The 21,413-nt window shown below is 32.3% G+C and overlaps 1 protein-coding gene across 2 annotated transcripts in view; it reads right to left on the reverse strand.

Annotated features, from left to right (window-relative positions):
* LOC148612025 (prostaglandin G/H synthase 2-like) overlaps nt 1-21,413 on the reverse strand; it is a 38,456-nt gene that overhangs the window by 12,301 nt on the left and 4,742 nt on the right. Inside the window, exons 1-4 of one of the 2 annotated variants that reach the window (XM_088593098.1) lie at nt 20,435-20,569; nt 18,519-18,612; nt 4,361-4,477; nt 1,863-2,006 (exon numbers count right to left, since the gene is read on the reverse strand). In XM_088593098.1, the coding sequence (XP_088449224.1) occupies nt 1,863-2,006; nt 4,361-4,477; nt 18,519-18,573 (316 nt within the window). In that variant the 5' untranslated portion in view covers nt 18,574-18,612; nt 20,435-20,569. Of the gene's footprint in view, nt 1-1,862; nt 2,007-4,360; nt 4,478-18,518; nt 18,613-20,434; nt 20,570-21,413 lie in introns of those variants that run through there. The other variant, XM_088593099.1, reaches the window with a different exon arrangement.

Here is a 21,413-nt window from a genome sequence, read left to right on the forward strand (position 1 = left end):
ACCAAACTGTTAGGCAAAGACTTCGGGTAATAAGGAAAATCAAAAATAGGAAAGTCTATATGATAAATGGCAATATGAGGCAAAAACTGGCAAGTTAGAAACAACCACTATGGTCCTACTTGATACAGGGATTTCTAATGGAAATGGTGTGTTACCAGTAAATCAGATTTTATAGGGTTCTAAACCTCCTGCTTCAATTTGCCTTTTATAGAAATGTGATTTTTCTTCATAAATTCATCACTGAGAATGAATGCTTTACTTAAGAACATCAAAATAATAAAACAGACACAATCAAAACAGTTATTTAACAAGATTTGTTGTCAAAATTAAAATCAATGGTAAACATGTCTAAATATTGTTGTACTTACACTACTAAATAAACAGAATATTGAATCGGGTATATTAAAAAGTAATAATTCATTAAGTTTTCTGTAGTAAAGGATTTCTTATTATATAATCAATATTGCAATCTAAGATGCATCTTTTAGAAAGGAGTTAAATCTATACCCCAAAAAGACATCATTAACTGATAAAATGCATTTGTAGGAGCAAGGTTTTGTTCAAACTTAACTTTGGCAATAAAAGTACCTTTAAAATAGGTATGTTCCCTATCTGTACAACATTTAAGTAATGTTTTAACAGTGATGTGTGATATTCAAGTTACATATTTCCATTTCAATGAAAGGCATGAAGTTAACTGACTTTCATCAAAAAAAAAAAAAACAGTCTGTCTTCATGTCTAGGTGGGTGTAAGTTTCAAATTAAAAATGTTAAGTTATACTGTTCATCTTATGTGAATTTCCTGATGTGTACTCAGTATCAGACACTTACTCCCTGAAAGTGAAAAGGTTTCTATCAAAATTACGATCATCCCATGCTAGCATATGTGGATTGATTGATTGTTGGGGTTTAACACCCGGCAGCAATATTTCGGCTATATTCAGGGGAAGGCGTATGTGGAAAGAGGGCTGTTTCCTAACAACAAGCATACATTTATGATTTTCATCATCGAAGTCCCCCTCCAAAAAACGTCCTCACAATGGATTATTGTGAAAATCAATCAAAGTATTAGTATTACCATAACTTCACTCAAGGTTGAACGAAATCTAACTAAGGAAAATATACATAATAAATGGAAATATCAGGGCAAAAACTGGAAAGTTGGAGACAACTACAATGGTTCTCAGACTACGTACAGGGATTTCTGATAGAAATGATGAGTTAAATCAGGTTTAATGGCATGCAGTTTTCCTGAAATATCCCCCAAATTAGTTCTTTTTCCTAACCTTAGAAATAGTTTGCAGTGGAATATTCCCTGAATAGTATGAAAGTAATTTAATTCATGAATATCAATTTTCATGGGATAGGGAAGAAACACAAGTTCTTGGATGCTTGAATTCATGGTTTTAAGGTTTTCAGCAGATATATTAATGGGAATCTCCTTTCTGCTGGGAACAAACTTGTGTGGTTTGACCTACCCACAAGAAAAATGGAAATTGGTACCCTACAAACAATAGCACTTTCACAGTAGATGGTTTTACGTTATCCCATTAATTGTTTCAATGGGATATTTCCTCAGTAATATTTTGCACAGTAAATGCCTTTAGCGAGTATAGTTTATCACACTCTCTTAACAGTGTTTCACATGGGGCATCCCTTTCATTTTTACTGGACCCACCCTTAATGAATGTTTTGTGTGCGAGTATATTCATGACCATGTAACTTACTTGTGTAAATCAGTTTCATTATGAAGTCCCTAAAAAGGGAAATTTGTTGATGATATTAATATACCTTGTGTAAACCACTTTCATTATAAAATCTCTCAAGAAGGGACTTCTGTTGAGGATACTGATATTACTTACTTGTGTAAACCAATCTCATCATAAAATCTCTCAAGAAGGGAATTTTGTTGATGATATTCCACAACCAACTGTTATAAACCATTAATTTATGTGTAGATTCTGTATCTGGCTTTAACCATAACTTAATCCTATTGAAAAAGGTAGCTGTAAATTAAAAAAAAATCTTATTATGATTAATAGCAGATGAAAATAAATTTTATAATTTATTTGTGCCCTATAAGATGTAACATGAGCTAATACAATCACAGCCCAGCTCTGTCTATGTTGTTTTAAGACAACTGATATTTTATAGAAATGATCTGTCAAATCTTTCTTTGATCGCGCTAGACTTCTTACAATTAGGCTTCTGGAACAGGGTTATGTTGCTACAAGATTGAAGTTATCACTACAGAACTGCACCCCCTGAAAACTTAATTTGATAAAGTTGTCATAGTTTTCCTTTCATCTTTCGACTACGCTGGAGTGGATTTTTTATAAGCAACACAGCAGATGTTTCTAGAAAAACAGAGGCCGATGCACTGGGTCCATGCTCCCAGTTTTTAGTGGAGTATGAGTTGTTCATTTACTTTTGTTACTTTGTATGTATCATTTTAGTTACTTTATGTTCTTTGTTGTGTTTGTCTGTTATCCATGACTGGTCTTTGTACTTGGATTACATTTTTTTTTAATTTCTGCTAGAACCTTGGTTCCTTTGATTACTCTTTAATGTATACATGTATAGGTATAATGGAGAGATTCACAATCTGTAGAGCACAATCACAGAAACTACAGAGGGCCTGTAAGCTTTCAGCTTGTACATGTAACTTTCAGTGTCAATAAGAATGTACAGAGGCAAAATATTTTCAATGATTTTCACATGAATTTTACAAGATTTAAAACAAAATATGTGACAGAGTTCATATTCATGGGAAATCTGTGTGATTGAGCCTTCATGTGGATTTCATGTGAATTTTTCACAAGAAATTCATGCTTAAATCAAATCCACAAAAAATTCATGTTAGTTTCATGTGAAGCTCAGCTCACATGAATTTCAAGTGATTCAAGCTTATTTATGCTGCTCTTCAAGTCAGACTTAGGGTTTTAAGTTTATATGGACTACAGGGTTAAGGAAGTAAACCTAGAGTAAGGGACATAACTCTTGAAATCAGTAATATATTTGTATCACTCAATTTCACTGAAGCCTATCAAGCTTTCATTTGAAACAGAATGAAGTCATTCCAAGTTGCTTTGATGCTTACATGAGATTGATGTAAAATACTTAATACAACTATTCAAATGATCTGTAAGAGTTGTGTCCCTTACCCTAGGTAACCTTATCAAACTTTCATACAATATATGGTGAATCATAAGATAAGTTCCACTGCCATATATTTTTGCAGTAAACTAATCTGGAGTAATATTGCCCTTTTCCATATTGTAAATTTTGAATGCATAGGTATCTTAGTTTTAACCCTAAACATTTGGACTGGACTCAACCATTCCATGGCTGTAGCCAGAGGGGGTACCATAGATACCAGTGCATCTTCCTTTTGCTTAAAATATTCAAAATTACTAGAAAAAATCAGCAAAAATTGGATGTGCAACAACTTTTAAAGATGATGCTGTATACAAGTGCACACCCTTTCAAAATTTCTGGCTATGGTACAGCATTCTCCCCTAATGTAAAGTCTCCTGCGTCTGAGATAGAACAATCCACCCACACAATTTCCCACAAATTATTAAAGATAGACGAGTCACCATTTAACTTATGGTTACTGGTACAGTGATAATATATTCTTTGTTACTTAAATGTAGCCCACTGACATAACCAAATCACATTATGGAGGTTTCAATTGAAATTTCAGTAAATCTCCTTAACCAAATAATCTATCAAGAAGTTAAACTTTAAAGAAGGCCAATATTGATGTAATAGGCCAAAGCTGGACAAAATCAAGAACTAAGTACATAATATGGATCTATTTCTCATACCCTAGAGTCTAAAATATTGACTTTAGCCCATCAATGATAAGAAAGTCTTTAAATAATAATGCCTATGTTTACCAAAGGAATTAGATATTGATAGCATATGAATAGCACTCTGATAAAAGATAACTAATTGACAATAACCCAAAAGGGATGGAAATGATCTGACCAGTGTTGATTGTCTGATACATATTGTACAGGGAGTGTGAGGGATGAGTGAGAAAATTCTAAACTTGTTAAATAGTCGTATGATTTCAACTACTCACCAATCAGTGCCTGACAATATGAGTTGTTTTTTAATTTATATTATTTCAGTGTTTGACTCATATAGTTGTGGGCCATACAGGTCAGTGTACTGAGATGGGTTTTCCAAGAATTCAATTTTGGTTTTTTGGGGTTTTTTTGTATAGTAATCTACAATTCTAAATGTGCCTACTTCTATGAATCTGATAAAATAATGTTCAATCTTTTTCTATGCAATTCTTGAAATTAGAAAAGGGGAAGTATTGATAAAATAACAAGGATGTAATACATACGTGTTTCACAATTTTTGCCGTAGAATCCAGTGCTAGTACAATCACAAGTGTATTTATCAAAACCCTTTGTGAGACAAACACCACCATTTTGACATGGGTAGGAACAACACAGGTTCTCTGAAAAAAAAAAAACACAAATTAAATGAAAATGTTTGATAGGAACATAACTCTTAAAGTTGATGAGTGAAAGGTGCAGGGGGTCGGCACTCCCCCTTTTTATTGGAGAATTTGTTATTTTCATGTGTAAAATTGACAAAAAATTGCAAATAATGTCATAGCACCCCCTTTTTCTGAGGACCTCTGCTGGCACTCCTCTGGATATGGCCCTGAAACTTATGGTATTTAACTTTGATATGCATTTCCTTTGCACTGAAAATAAATAGTGTTCAAGGCCTTTCCTGAACAACATACCAAGCTTGATAAAATCCACTGAGTGATACTGATATTTTAAAGTGTTAAAAAGGATTTAAAAAATTCTGATAAATGGAAAATAGTTTAATATAACCCCTTAGTAACTGACATTCTTGGCCAGGGGATAATTACAAGAATAACTATAAAGCATAAAAGGAAAGTAAAAAATAACTATGTCAATCTCCTTCATAGTACTATTTTAATTTCTGTATGCAATGTCTAAATATAGCCTTTAAAAAAAAAACATACAAATAATTATCAATTCTTTTTTAAGTGAGCTGAATATTTATGAAAGTACAATCCCAAAAAAGAATTCATATTGTTATTTAAAATACTTCACCAAGAATCAAGGGTCAAATTAGTACTTTCTGTGTATTTGTATAGTTGTCAAATTAATTGAAAAGTTTTAAATAACCCTCACTTTTTTTAATGTGGAGATGTATAATTACATCACTTTATAATCAAGACATAGTACTAGAATTTAACCCCTAATTCAATGTTTACCAAATGCCATAGGTCCAGACAAAGGGTGATATGTGAACAAAACATATTGAAATTATTCAAAGGACAACAAATACATCAATTAGCACAAAACAAAGGACCTAAAAAGTATACCGAAAGATAAACAGCAAGAACCAACCCTAAAAAATCAGAGATAAAAACTAAGTTGCTCAGTTATGGTGAGCAGTTTCAGATTTTGCATGACACCTGAAGTCCTTTTCATAAAAATATGAATCTGCAAAATTAGCTGTAATTGTTGTCATATTAGATTAAAGTATTGTGACGTCATATCTTGCATGTTATTTTACACTAATAATTTTTTATGAAATCGACCACAGATACAAATTCAAACTCTTTGAAAGGATGGGCATCTACTGCTTCTTGCATGACGCCCACTGTGCTCTCGTAAAAAGGTATGTCAGATGAAGGTTGTGTGTCACATTGGAAATGAACACTCCATATCTGTCAATCAAGTGAAAGTGACAACCTTAATCTATGGCGAGCGTATCCTTGCCTACGTAGTTTCAGTGTAAATGAAGCTGCTCAGAGCCAGATCTTAAAATACAACTGATTTTTCCCTATTAAATTTTGCCACATCTAATATTTCGTAAACCAAAGATTTTAGGGTAAAAATATCAGCTGACAGCATTTCTTCATATTTTACGACAAAACAAATCATTGAATAAGTAAATACATGTTACCAAACACTATATCTTTTTACATGTAAGTTTACATAATGCCAATTTTAAGGTATTAAAATAACTTTCTCATTATTTGCTTAAGTAATGAAATATTTTGATTAATTTATATAACATTTTTGTAATTAAATTAAAAGTTTTTAAGTATAAACATGCCTCAATAAACCTTTTCAGAATAAATTCTAAAAGGATCTGATAAAATCTTTAATTTTACCTTTGATTTAATGTTTGATTTTTTCATGTAAAAACTTATACTATATAGTGTTTCCTTAAGCACAACTTATACTTATATATAACATTTGTAGCTTAGAACATCCACTAGTCAAGTTTAGAAGTGCAATTATGAACCGATAGTGAAGTCCTGAAGAACATACGAGAACTATTGGTGAAGTCATGATATGCATGCAAGAACCATTGGTGAAGTCATGATATACATGCAAAAACCATTGGTGAAGTCATGATATACATGCAAGAACTATTGGTTAAGTCATGATATACATGCAAAAACCACTGGTGAAGTCATGATATACATGCAAGAACCATTGGTGAAGTCATGATATACTTGCAAGAACCGTTGATGAAGTCATGATAAACATGCAAGAACTTTTGGGATGGTATTTTTTCCAGGACTGCTAATATTTACAAGTCCAAGTAACAGGCACGATATATTTACCAGCCCCAGTAACAGGGATGATATATTTACCAGCTCCAGTAACTGACATCATATATTTACCAGCCTCAGTAACAGGCATGATATATTTACCATCTCCATTAACATGGTTGATATATTTACCAGTCCCAGTAATGATATATTTACCAGCTCCACTAACTGACATCATATATTTACCAGCCTCAGTAACAGGCATGATATATTTACCATCTCCATTAACATGGTTGATATATTTACCAGTCCCAGTAACAGGGATGATATATTTACCAGCCCCACTAACTGGCATAATATATTTACCAGTCCAGTGACAGGTATGATATATTTACCAGCTCCATTAACAGGCATGATGCATTTACCAGCCTCAGTAACGGCGATGATATATTTTTCAGCCCACTAACAAGGATGATATATTTATCAGCCCCACTAACAGGCATGATATATTTTCCAGCCCCACTAACAGGCATGATATATTTACCAGCCTCAGTAGCAGGGATGACATATTATCCAGCACCACTAACAGGGATGATATATTTAACAGCCCCACTAACAGGGATGATATATTTAACAGCCCCACTAACAGGGCTGATATATTTCCCAGTATTTACCAGCCTCAGTAACAGGATTGATAAATTACCAGCTCTACTAACAGACAGTATGCATCATACCAGTAATTATAATAGATGAGTTAGCAAATAAAAGACAAGCTACCTGTCTAGATATAAAATGTGACAATTATCACTACTGAAGTTTGTTATGACAAAAATCCCAGTAATTTGCACCATATAACAAGAATGGATATGTCAAAGAGACAAAAACCCAACTAGGATGAAAAATGGCAGCTCAATGCCATCCACAGGCCTTTAATGGCAGCTCATTGCCATCCACAGGCCTCTAATGAATGACATGGAAACACTCACACCACAGGGCAGGCTGCAGCTAGCCCTAAAACAACATTATACACAGGTACATAATATATCAAGACCAGACAATTGTAATTTTAGTTTTATTTTCCTTGTGATGCAAAGCTATGGAAATTTATTGTGACATAAACCACATGTATGTTTGTTGTAACAAGTAATTAGGGGTTTAAAAACTAGACACAATTGAGACAGGACAATGCTCATAATACCTCTTGAAGTAAGATTGTGACTATTTCTCATGTTCAAAATATTATGTGGAATACACCATGTCATAAAATATTTTATCAGATGGCTGTTTCTTAACTTTTAAATTTTGTTTTGGCATAAAACAAAAAAAGAAAAGGTAAATCTATGATTTCTACTTCAAAGCACGAGGTCTGGCATTTTACTTAAAAGCATGAGGTCAGACATTCCACATTAAAATCACAAGGTCAGACATTCTACATTCAAAGCATGAGGTCAGACATTCTACATTCGAAGCATGAGGTCATACATTCTACATTCAAATAATGAGGTCAGACATTCTACATTCAAAGCATGAGGTCGGACATTCTAAATTCAAAGCATGAGGTCAGACATTCGACATTCAAAGCATGAGGTCATATATTCTACATTGGAAGCATGGGGTCAGACATTCTACATTCAAATAATGAGGTCAGACATTCTACATTCATATAATGAGGTCAGACATTCTACATTCAAAGCATGAGGTCAGACATTCTAAATTCAAAGCATGAAGTTGGACATTCTACATTCAAAGCATGAGGTCATATATTCTACATTGGAAGCATGAGGTCAGACATTCTACATTCAAATAATGAGGTTAGACATTCCACATTCAAAGCAGTACGTCAGACATTCAACATTCAAGGTAGAGATCAGACAACCAACATTCAAAGCATGAGATCAGACAATCAACATCAGATATTCAACATTCATAACAGGAAAGCATGAGATCAGGTACATTGTATTTAATACTCATAACATATTGTCAGACAATTTAAATCCAAAACAAGAGATCAGATATAAAATCTCTTTCAAGCTTGTGATTAGACTTTCAGAACATAAGATTAGACATTCCACATTCAGAGCTTGAGATAAGACATTTATCATTCAAACCCTGTGATTAGACATTCAACATACACCACAGCATTTGACATTCAATTTTCAAATCATGCCATGAAACATTCAACATTCATCATTCAAAGCATGCCATCAGACATTGCACTCTAAAAAGCATGACATCAGTCATTCAACACCAAAACCATGATATCAAGCAATTCATTCTCCAAGCATGGGATCAGACATTCAACATTCATACCATGAGATCAGACATTTTAACATTCAAAGCAAAAGAACATTTGACATCTTAAGCAAGAGACAAGCCATGTTTATAACATATATGATGAGACATGCTACATCTATATCAAGAGATTTGACAAGCCATAACTACAGCATGAGATGAGAACCTTTCCTCTTCATTCTACCTGGGACTTGACATTTTATGAGCAATTCAGGGAGTGTTTCTAAAAAAAACAGAGGACTCTTACCCTACCAGGGCACCTGGTCCATGTTTCCAGTTTTTGGTGGAGTCAAAGTTGCTCATTTGCTTTGTTTCTTTGTATGTGTAATTTTGGCTATAATCTATATCATGAGATTTGATAAGCTACAACTACAGTCTGAGAAAAGAATTAAGCCACAACTATAGCATGAGGTGTTACAAACCACTACTATAGCATGAGATGTTACCTGCCATAACTATAGCATTAGATAAGACAAGCCTTATCTATAGCCTGAGAAGACACAAGCCTAAACCATAGCATGAGATGCGATAAGCCAAACTATAGCATGAGTTGAGACAAACCACAACTATAGCAAGATATTCAACTCATGAGATAAAACATGTAGCACATTTATTATGACCTTAGACTCTTTGAACATCTCTATCATGAAACCTGGAATGTTACTACTGGTTACTTATGTAAAATCAGACAAGTAACATTTATAACATGCTACACAGTGACCTTGGTCCCGTACGAAATTGCAAATTTTAAGAATGGTTAGATTGTGATATAATTTTGTATGTTGAAACGTAAAGGAAAAAATATGAATTTTTATTAAATATTGTTTTATAATACATGCAATAGTATGAGATTTGAAATTTCATATCATATCAATAAGGTAAAAAGTACACACGTTTCAGGAAATGAGGAAATTATTACTGAGCACACTTTACATTTTGTTATGAAACTAGCTCAGTAGGTCAGGAGTAATTTAAAAAAAATACTGTTTAGAAAATTATGCCTTTGAACTTGTGTTGAATACAAGCCCATTGATAACAGCATTTAAATCAATCGTGATAGTATCCTTTATAACTACAGAAGTTATTTGCTGATAAAACAATATCATAAGCATTGTTCTGTTACATTATGGCGGGTGTAAAAGTTAGCAATATTGAGCAAAAAAGTATACAAAAATTTTATTGATTCTAATTTAGTTGGATTTTAAGTAGTGCATAAAATATTTAACCTCAGAGTATATATTTCACTGAATTTAATTGTCGTTTTTAGTCGGACTGCTAAATACACCAAAATGAGCAGCCTGGGATAAATATCTTTTATACAGTATCTTGTTTGGCTTTGCTTTTTTATACTTTGACTTCATATCCCCATGATAGTTTGGAGAATTTTTAAATTTCAAGAGCATTTTCCTGAGTAAAGGACTTTCTAGTATATCATCATAAAAGTCCAGAAGCAGGTCCATATCTTTTCAAAGGCAATAGGGCTCATTTTCCCCTTAAAACAAAAACTGAAAAATATATATTATCAAATCTTAATATACAACACAGTAAAATAAAAACTCATGATTATTAATTTTTTTCCTTCCTGAGTATTTTCATGTTTTAACATTAGAAATTACAACATTTTAAACAATAGGGAGCCAAGGCCATTAGCTCCCCACCCTTGGATCCAGCTATGTTGATAAGAAAATTATTTCTAGAAGACTCATATAAATAAAGGTGTTTTCCCTCTGAGGGTGCCTACAAAAAAAAAATAAAACCAATTTCCTGGTAATATCAAGACATAACCTAGGGTCATGACTGTGTGATAATATGGAGTGTATGTTGCATTAGAAATATATACTATCAGGACAAAATAGAGTAATTCAAGGTTATATGGCAGACAGTAACAGACTACACTGAATTAAATGATTTCCTTCTTACAAGTATATGTTGTAGTGTAGGGGAAACACATACGTGCAATTCTGCATAACATCAAAGATCAAAGATATTGGTACAAATAAGATGAAAATGTTCGTTTCCGTTGAATAGTTGCCTTAAGTAGCAGTCTTTATCAAAATCAGACAGGAGGTGATTCAAATATGTAAAAACCCATCAATCTCAGTTTTATTCTTTATAGATCACATAACCAGTCTTAGTTTTTCATTTGGGGGTTACGCTTTTAAGATAAAATTTATATAGATTGTACATAAAATTAGCATTTTGCAAGAGTTATCTTTCTTGATTTGGTTGACTTTAGTAGGAAGTTAAAGTGTAGTTTTCTCAAGAGTACAGATCTAAATACAGAAAGAACTATTGCCACATAAAAATATGGCATATGTAGATAAAAAAAGCATCATCTCATCAATGGTTTTTTTCTACACCATAAATCACTTTACCATGGGCAGTGTCTGAATTTTACATGGACTGATACAAAAACGACCAATCATACATCAGCTTAGAAAATAGCATATTTCTAATGCATCAATAAAATTTATTATATCTAATATGCAAAATTTTTAAATAATTCAAAAAAAAAGAAATAAAAGGTTAAAGCATTAATAATTAATTGGGCCTTGTTTGATTTGGTCCAATACAAATAGACAGTTATGTTATAAAGTTCTAGAGAAAAATCCAGAAAGTTTTCAAACAAAAGGGAGTACCCAAATTATCATCCACATAAAGGTGCATCCAAATTATCTCACGCAGAAGGGAGGGTCATATTAATTTCCACAGAAGAGAGCACTCAAAATTCTCTCCATTCAATCTTGTTTCAAGGTTTCGTTCAAAAAATTGAAAAAAAGGCTAATAGCAGGATACACTTCAAAGTGGTGGTCACAAACCTCCCATTATTATGGCTTTATGTTATTCATCACCTGAAGAAACTTGAAAAAATCTGATAAATAGTATATCCAATTACAACTTTACTTGTATATAGTATCATATTGTTGAATAAACCATAAATATAGAAATATTATGGTAGAAAATACAAGTGGTAACTTAAGCTTATATATATTGACAAAGAATTCCTATAATTAAACAATTTAATTGAACCAATTATAAATGTCGGGAAGACTAGCAGATAGTGTTATATACTCAAACACTAAATCGACAAATCTGAAAAGATTTGCTTAACCAACCAAGTCTAACATACTCATATATAAGTTGGTAAAAAGACACACTTAGTAAACTATTTCCTTTCATTAAATTGTGATATATTAAAGAGGCTCAGTTTAATTTGCAAAATAAATATTAGTGTCATGATAAGATATTCACTGTTTTTTTTATACACATTTATATACATAAACTAGTAACGTTTTAGAGAAAACCTCATATCTTCTTGACAACTTCTCTTTTATTGATTTATTGATTGATTAAGACTTAACATCTAGTGGCAGATATTTCATGCATTTCAGGACTAGAACAACTGAACAGATCCTGCGTTGTACTATGGTAGTCCAGATCTTTATTGTGTTAGCCAACAGCCTACAAGTAGGCATGTCACCCCACCTGGCACATTCTTCTGACTCGAAGCCAACCAGTCGTCATTCTATCCCCTTATACCACATGATCTGCGTAGAAGCAATGACTACTAATTTTAAAGTCTTGGGTGTGACTCTGCCAGGGATCGAACCTACGACCTCCCACAATCGAGGCAAGCACACTACCCTGAGACCTCTGAGGTGGTAAATTTTATGAGTTTGTCAACCAAAGAAAATTATCTAAACTAAACTGTCTGAATCTTAGAAGTCAAATGTATTTTCTCTATAATACAGCGAAACCAGTCAAAATGTATTTATACAGATCTGAAGGGACTTAGAAATTAAGAATATCTGGTTTGAAGAGTTCTTCAGGGTTTGGTTTAGACAGATTTTCTGTAATTTAAAACACTTCTTTGAAATCATAAATATCCCTTAATTTAATCTCTTTCTGGTTGATAGAACAGAAAATGTTCAGAAATGTTCTCAAAACCTTTCACCATACTATCAAACATTCATCTTCCTTAATACTGTAAAATTGAATGCTATTTCAAGAGATTGACATACCCATCCTTGAGGATACACACTAATGGAGTTTCATGATCAAACAGATATCACAGCATTTATAAATTCATTATTTAAAATTGTTTTTCTAACAGAAACATGAAACTAACAATAGACCAAGAACATTCCTTTTCACACAATAATTTAAATGCATGTCACACCCCAGCTGCCTGTAGGATTGGAAGAATAATCAAATATAACCTACAGTGACAAACAATATTACAATACCATCTCATCATTTGGCAATCAAAAACACATCCATCACAAAACAGAAATATCACATCTGGAAACAGAAATACCACAGTATTTGCATCACTACAATACAATATTACATAACAACATAATTACTGGGTAAGGTCAGGGTAGGAAACTCACTCAAATTTTAGCCAGTCCTGAATACAATTTTTCAATATATCTACTATATGGCTATATAAATTTTGCTATAATTAGCCAGTCCTGCCAAAAAAAATAGCCAGTCTTGGGCTGGTGGGCAGGCTACTATTTCTAACTCTGGTAAGGTGCTATGAAAGAATCTCCTGTGATAAATTGTATACTGTAGATACAGTGAAAACTGTCTAATCTAAACCATAAATAATCTATACTCCAGCAGTGCTAGAGGTTGTCTGGCAAGCTACTTTCTGACTTGGTGCCATCCGGGGTATGGAGGAACGAAATTCCAACCGCTTAAATTGTGACCTAATAACCTGTCCAAACCAGATTTCTTCTGAGATCCCTTCATATCAATTTTAACATATTTTGAACCTGCATAAATTGAACACCTCCTTTAAACCAAAAATAAATAAAATTCCAAAGAGATTCCATTTAAATAGGTTTTACTGTACATCCATTTGGCACAGGTATGTGTTGTATTATGGTTACAACTTTTACTATAGGGATATTGTCTCATGAGCCATTTAGGAAGCAACCAGTTGTTTTCTAGGGGTAGGGGCTAAGGACAAATTTTGTGTCCAGTATAATTTCTTACTTGATTTTTTATAGGGGACTAGGATCAAAGTTTGTGACCTAGTTTTTTTTTAATAGTATATAAATTTCGGACCTGACTTTTTACTTTTTACTCAAGACTGTCCTGGACTTATTTTTCAAACCAGATCCGCCACTTGCATCCTACCTTTTTATTTCACCCAAATCTTCATCCTGGATTTTTTTAACCATACACCTCCATTGTCCTGCCTTATTATTTCAAATTTGATCCTAGCCTCCTCCCATCCCCCCACCCTCATAAAAATCAAATGTTCACTCCCTTCCTCATATCTAAATTTGGATCTGCATAGGAAAAATTACAAGCATATGTTTTCACATGTATTAAAATATATGAAAACTAATGTTTTAATAGGACTCAGTTTGGAAATGCAGATTTTATTTCAGGCAAAGAGTAGAGTGTAAAGTCGATCATAAGCAAATATCTCACTCCATAGGGTTAGTAGGTTCTGTTTTAGTTTCGCTTTCCATACTGGAATTTTCCATGTAGAACGTATTGAAATCTGAAGATCAATCTGCGTTTTATTGTTAACTTCAAGGATCTTGAACGAAGTGCTGCATTACAAAGTAAAATCTTCTATTCAATTTCATTCTTACAGTCCTTGAACCGATCCGCGCAACGATTTGACGGATCGATGACTGTTGACTGATTGATCACTGACAGATCGATGACCGATGACCGGTGACCAATCTGATCACAGTTTTGTTATGTAAAATGATGTAAGATCTGCTTGAAATAAAAGAAATGTAAAATAAAAGTATGAATTGATGTTTAAATCTATTACATTATGTAAATATGTGTAAAATTGACAAAGAAAACAACAAAAACCATAAAATACAGTGACCGCTTTGTGGTCATGTGATGCCATCACTGGTATGATGGATCGGTTTGACAGATCGGTGAATGACCGGAAACTGATTGGTGATCAATGACCGATCGCAATTTTTTTTGCACGGATCGGTTCAGGACTGTAACATTTTTATCATGTAGAATATATTTTTATCATTTTTTATCATTATTTTTACAAGAGAAAGATTTTTGGCTTTTAATACTGGATACTTGAACCAACACCCTGTAAATGGCAAATTTCCATGTCCCATATTCGTGAAACCACAGTCACGTGACGGGACTCACATATATGAACTATGGTTAAAAAGCTCCACTAAGCTGCACATTTTAAAACTTAAAGTTGCATTTTAATACATAAAATACAATTGTCACCTAAGATTACCTATTAAATTACAATGCATTCATGCGCTTTGCGTAAATTTACAACTATAACAATGGCACTAACAGTATACCATAACACATAAAAATCTCAAAGTTTCCCAACCAAATCTATTCATTACCACATAGGGAGGAAGTTTGAGTAGATAATACAGTACTAAATGCACATTCATGTCTACATAACAATAGCCTTAACCAATCCAATTCAAGTGTATCCTGCTTTATTACAAGAATAAAACTGAAGATTCTGAGAAAGTAAAATACGCACTCCTGAACTCCAGTTCAAATTTTATTGTTTTCATTGTCCTTAGGAGTTTATGTACTGAACATTAAAAAGTGTACTAACTTTAAAACACACTGGAGGTATTAAATTTACCCAGTACCTTTATAGGGAAATTGTTATTGTTATTTCTTGTAAGAGTCTATTCTTATTTAAGTACTATTTGGATAGGATAATAGCAATTGTTTAAAATGGGGGACAATGGTTCCAAATTCAGACCTAAATAGTTGCTGCTAACAAGTGTAATGGATTAGCATGATTACAGGAAACAGTAATCGATTATTAATTGATCCCATGGCATGCTTTCATGCAGTTGGTTAGGAATTGATTGCACCAGTTCATGATTTGTAATTAATTATAATTGATTACTTTTAAAGAAGTAACTGAGAATTACTTTTCAAATACCTTCAATTATATTTGAAGGAGGCGACAAAAATAATACACAGCTAAACATATCTATATAGTGGATGGAAGCTAAAAGTTAAATTTTCAAAAGTTGAAACTGCGGAGTTTTAAAAAAATCTTGACATTTGCTGTGCTAGAAAAAACAGTGTTGTGAGACCAAGCAGAAGGGCTTCTGATTTTAAGTCTAATTGTTATACCATGTAGCCACCATGATACCTCAGGGCCAGATCCAGACACTTTGAAAAGGGGGTGCCAGTTGAGGTTCCTCAGAAAAAGATGGGTGCTAGGACATTATTTGCCATTTTTTGTCAATTTTACACATGAAAATGACAACCCCTTGCATCCCCCTTCGGGATCCACCACTGTACCTTGCCACAGGTTTACAAAAGATAATGCAATCACCATTATCAAGACTGTCGTGTTAAAAAAATTCTATTAAAAATTTAAATACTAAAATTTTGATTTCAGAACATATTTTAAGCCTATAAAACTGTCTGAAGACATCTATGGTTTAAATCCTCCTCTTTGTTAAATCATAATGCATCAGTAAATGTGAAGAAAAGGATAATATGTCACCCAATTTTTACAACCAAACTCTACAACAAACTTAGACTAATGAGTATTCCAAAATAAAATTTGTTGGGGATTTTCATTATTCAGAAATATTTTCTAATAAATATTACTAATTGTTGTTTTATCTTGTGTAAGGTGTATGGTTTTCTTCCACATATTTTGCCGGCTTATGCATTCAAAGCTTTTTATGCAATAAAGATCAATGTTTAAATCATTACCCTTGGCCCTTATACCAGTAAGTTACCATTTAATGTGCTCACTGATATGTAAACAAAAGAAAATGCAAAGTAACAATACTTGTGTGTATGCCATTTGTTGTTGTTACCTTTAATGCTCCTTTGTTCACTCCTGGTATTAGGGAGGTAGACCTAGGGTAAGGGACATAACTCTTGAAATCAGTGATCTCTTTGTATCATATTCAATTTCACCATAGCCTTTCGAGCATTCCTTTCAAAACAGAATGAAATCAGTCCAAGTATTTTTTATGCTTACATGAGATTGATATAAAATGGTGAATACAAACATTCCATTGATTTGTAAGAGCTGTGTCCATTACCATTGGTCTACCTCCTTAAAGATATTCATTTATAGATAGCCAAATATCTAAAATTATGGACTTAATAATGGACAAAATTAACAAAATTTTCAAACTGAAATGGGCATCTAGCCCTAGGTACACCAACCACCTTGACCCCAAAATGCTATTATATCAGGTCAGGAATACCCATGGTTTCAATGAGCACTGGTCTGAGGTCCAGGACACTAAATTTCTAATGCAGGACAAAGCCCTGGATCTCTTCTTGAGAATCTATCACCTTCTTCCAGAGGACCTTTTTAGAAGGATACTTTTTGAAAAAGTCCAGAACCTTTCACTCTTGAAAATAAATTTGAACCCTTGAATACCTACATAATATAACTTAGATATGAAACATACACTGTATACTATTTCCTGTCATAAGTGTGATGTACACAGAATATCCGGCTACTACAATTTGACTAATTGACCAAATGTAGTATGTCATAATATAATTGTCTGGCATCCAATTCATCAACAATTATTTTTAACACAAAGAATATTTTGCAATGCTTTGTATGACATAAGGTTATACTAGTCCCATTTAAATTTATTTCTTTATACCTTGAGGTCATTTGATTATGTCTGAAAAAATCTTGTTCAGACCTTTACAAAAATAACAGCTTTCAAATTTAATGTCAAGAGTGAAAGGTCATGGACATTTTCAAGTTTCAACTCAAACTTCACTTGGGGACACCAAAAGTTCTCAAATAAGAGTCAATAATAAGGGGTGAAGGTTCAGGACCTAAGTAAATGAAAGTTCAGAGGTCAAGTCTAAATATTAGGGTACGGACCTCAGACTAACATTTTTAACCCCTGAGGAACTGAAGTAAGGTGGTTTTTAAAACACTGAAGCTTCATTCCATGTATTACACATGGTAAACCGTCTCCTTGGTGATGGATTTGGCTTCATATTTCGATAGTTATGGTTTCGAGTACTTCTTTAATACAAGTAATATTTGGATTTAGATCTTCCTATATATTTGATGTTAAGGTTGCTGATGAAAAAGTACTCCTTGAAACATGTGTACAGCATATTTAAATTTACAATATTAAGGATAGGTATTTTTTGTAACTTATCATTTAAGGCACTTCAAGTCACTTAATACATGTAGTAACCATTCAGTTATGTTGATAAAAGGTGTAACAAAACTGATATTTTGATAATTGAAACACACACATTACTTTTCAAATTTTCTTTTCCATCATACTTCAGTTGTTATAATTTAATTACAACTTCAGTACCTGAAAATGGATCAGATCCCAATTTGTGCCATGTAACATAAAACATTACGCTGTTTGTAGGGACAAAGGCATTAGATTTGACGAGATAAAACCTACAATGTTTACAAACTCTGAACTATTGATACAATTAAACTCATGTATCAATATAAATTTTATGTTATGCCCTAAAACAAAATTTTACAGATCAGAGGTTACAGTTATAAGTCAGTTAAGTGTCATAAAGACAGTATACATATATACAGATGAGGATAAATACCAAATATTTTTTTACAAAACTTTCAGTTGTGGATTGAACAAATTTTGTTAGAAAGATATCTGCAATTAATCCTTACCTGCATAAGAAAAAGCTACCAAGCACAGCAATAAAAATCCCCACGTTTTCTCCATGCTTTCTCCAGGTACTGATTACAGGTGAATTGAACGTACCTGTAAAGGTAAACATTGTGGAATGTATTAAAATAACTCTAGTAGATATACATTATAATGATATCATTGGGGATCAAGCTATCTATGATAGTACGCCACCTAATTCACTTATAGCCTTACTGCCTCTGTGGTAGCTTCTGTGTATGCTTAAACTGAAGATTCAAAACAGATGTGAGATGTTAGATTAAAAAAAATAATAATAATAATTATAATAAACAAAAAAAAAAAAAAAAAAAAAAAAAAAAAAAAAAAAAAAATAATAAAATTCATATCAAATAAGTCTATCAAGATTTTAATTACTTTTTTTAATTCCTTAGAATTTGATTTATTACCACTTTTTTCATTTTAAATCAAATATAGACTTAGTCAAGGGAGATAACTCAATATTTTCCATTATCCTTAACATGTCTTTACTTTTGCTTAATCACCATGTATTAATCTCTTTGAAGTCTAAACCAATTAAATTATTCCATTTAACGCACCTTTTGAACTTCATGTAACAACTAAGGCCAGACTTGAAGAATATGTTTATTTGCCATAACACAAGTGCTCAAAAACAAATTGGGTCAGCAGATAGGTAAGTAATTTTTCCTCCCAAATCATTTCATGTATGGAATTCGATTTTAAGATGTGTATTAGTTGCACTGCCATTTCTATTACTGGTTAAGTTTTCTGCCCTTTCTGTTGATGAAAACAGCTTCGAAGTGACAGAAAAATTACTCGTAAACTAGAGGCTCTAGAGAGCCCAAATTGTTCACATGGTCAAAAATAGTCTTTTTAGCCTTCTAAAGCTGGACTCTTAACCCTACAGTATTATTGTCATAAATATCATTTAATCAATAGAGAGTATCTTAGTTTTCCACCCGGTTTTCATATCATAAACATAAATCTCATAGTAATTTTATAACTTTTCAAGGGCAACAAATCTAACATCCACGTACAAATCAACACCTCACCATGCTGCTCAATTTTATCCCATAACAATTTGGCTATATCCATTGGTTTTCTAGTTTTTTTTTTTTGTTTTTTTTTTGCAAAATTCTGCAATTTGACCTATGTGGTCTATTATATGTAACGGCAGCCATGTTTTTTGCCAGATCAAAAATCCCTAAGCAAATATTGTTAAGGATATCTAAAGGAACATTCAAGCAAACTTCAGTTACAATCCATCCAGTAGTTTTAAAGGAGAATATTTTCATAATTGGAAGTGTAAAATTTGGGAAAAAAATCAATTTCAGGACCCATAATTCATACATCCATTAACGGATCTTTCTGAAAATTTCGACATAAGTCCATCCCATCATGCTGAACAATTTAACTCCTGCTAGATGTTTTTCCAAACTCAACTGTTTTTTAGAGTTATTTGCAAAATTCTGCAATTTTACCCCTATGGTCTATTTTCCGCAACAAATTAATAGGGCTAGGTTTTATTACATAAGTATATTAATAACATGTTACAAACAAAAAAAAACCTAATTTATATTTAATGGCCTACATGTAATTACATAAAATATCATCAGTAAAATCAAATTATAATATCTATTTTACAAGTACATAGTCGGAAAAAAAATCCAGTTTACCGAAAATATAAAGTACAATATGTCTACGAAAATATGAAGTACAATATGTCTACGAAAATATAAAATTTAATCCAGTTACACTTAAATCAAAACAATGATCAATGAATTGAGGCCAAAAGACATTTTTAGACATAAGAAAATAAAAACGTTATCATAATACATGTTAAAAATTTCTGCAATTTAATAAACTTGATAAGCCAACACATGTTATGAATTTAACCATTGTTTTCAAAAGTACTTACTTTTCAGATTTGAAATTCCTCTACAGTTGTTTGTAATATGTCCTTCTTAGAATTTCTGATGTTACCACTGATGCACTTGTATGGATAATGATAGTAATCTAGGTTCATTAAGGGCTTATAAACTTGAATGGTAAGTACTGCAATTACCAGGAAAATCCATTCATATATATTGTACTTATTCTAATTAAAATACAATTATTTGTGTTTATACAATATTAACAGATGTTTAGAAAATAACATAATTGTTTAGTTTATAGCTTGGGGTCATTTTTTAATTTATTGATTGCTAATTAGTTTTTAGTAGCAGTTTTCCTAAAAATCAGACAGAAGGTGATTCATGCATGTCAAAAACCCACCGAATTCAGTTTTATTTCTTGTTTAGAAACAGTTACTGAACATGTAACCAGTCTTATTTTTTCATTTGGTTGTTGTGCTTTTGAGATAAAAATCATATAGATTGTATATGAAATTGATACTTTGCAAGAGTTATCGTTTTTGATTTGGTTCCATTTGGTTGATTTTAGTGAGAGATGAATGTATAATTTTCTCAAAAGTGCAGATCTGAATACTGAAATGATTATTGTTTTGTAAATATATAGCATATGTAAATTGAAAAACCATCATTTGTTTGGTGGGTTTTTCAACACCATGAATCACTTCACCATTGTCAGTGTCTGAATTTTATAAAGACTGGTACTTAAATATGAAGTCAACAAATGGTCTTTTAACAAAAAAAAAAAAAAAAAATGCTGCACTTTTATTTATAGTCAAATCAGTCAGTCTGACAATTTTCCATACAAAATTTCCTTAATTTTTAGTAGTCCCTATTAATTGAACTAGTTCATTTTCATAAGTTAGTCCTAAAAGGCCTGTTAGATGGTCAAAGATAAAAAAAAAAAAACCTTTTTGTGACATTAACAAACCCTATACTCATATCTAAAATACCAAAAAAAAAAATAATAATAAGAAAGAAAAATGT

Source organism: Perna viridis, chromosome 7 (genome assembly GCF_037379345.1).
Source record: "Perna viridis isolate PV_CMFRI_1.1 ecotype Kerala chromosome 7, ASM3737934v1, whole genome shotgun sequence".
Classification (NCBI taxonomy): Eukaryota; Metazoa; Mollusca; class Bivalvia; order Mytilida; family Mytilidae; genus Perna; species Perna viridis.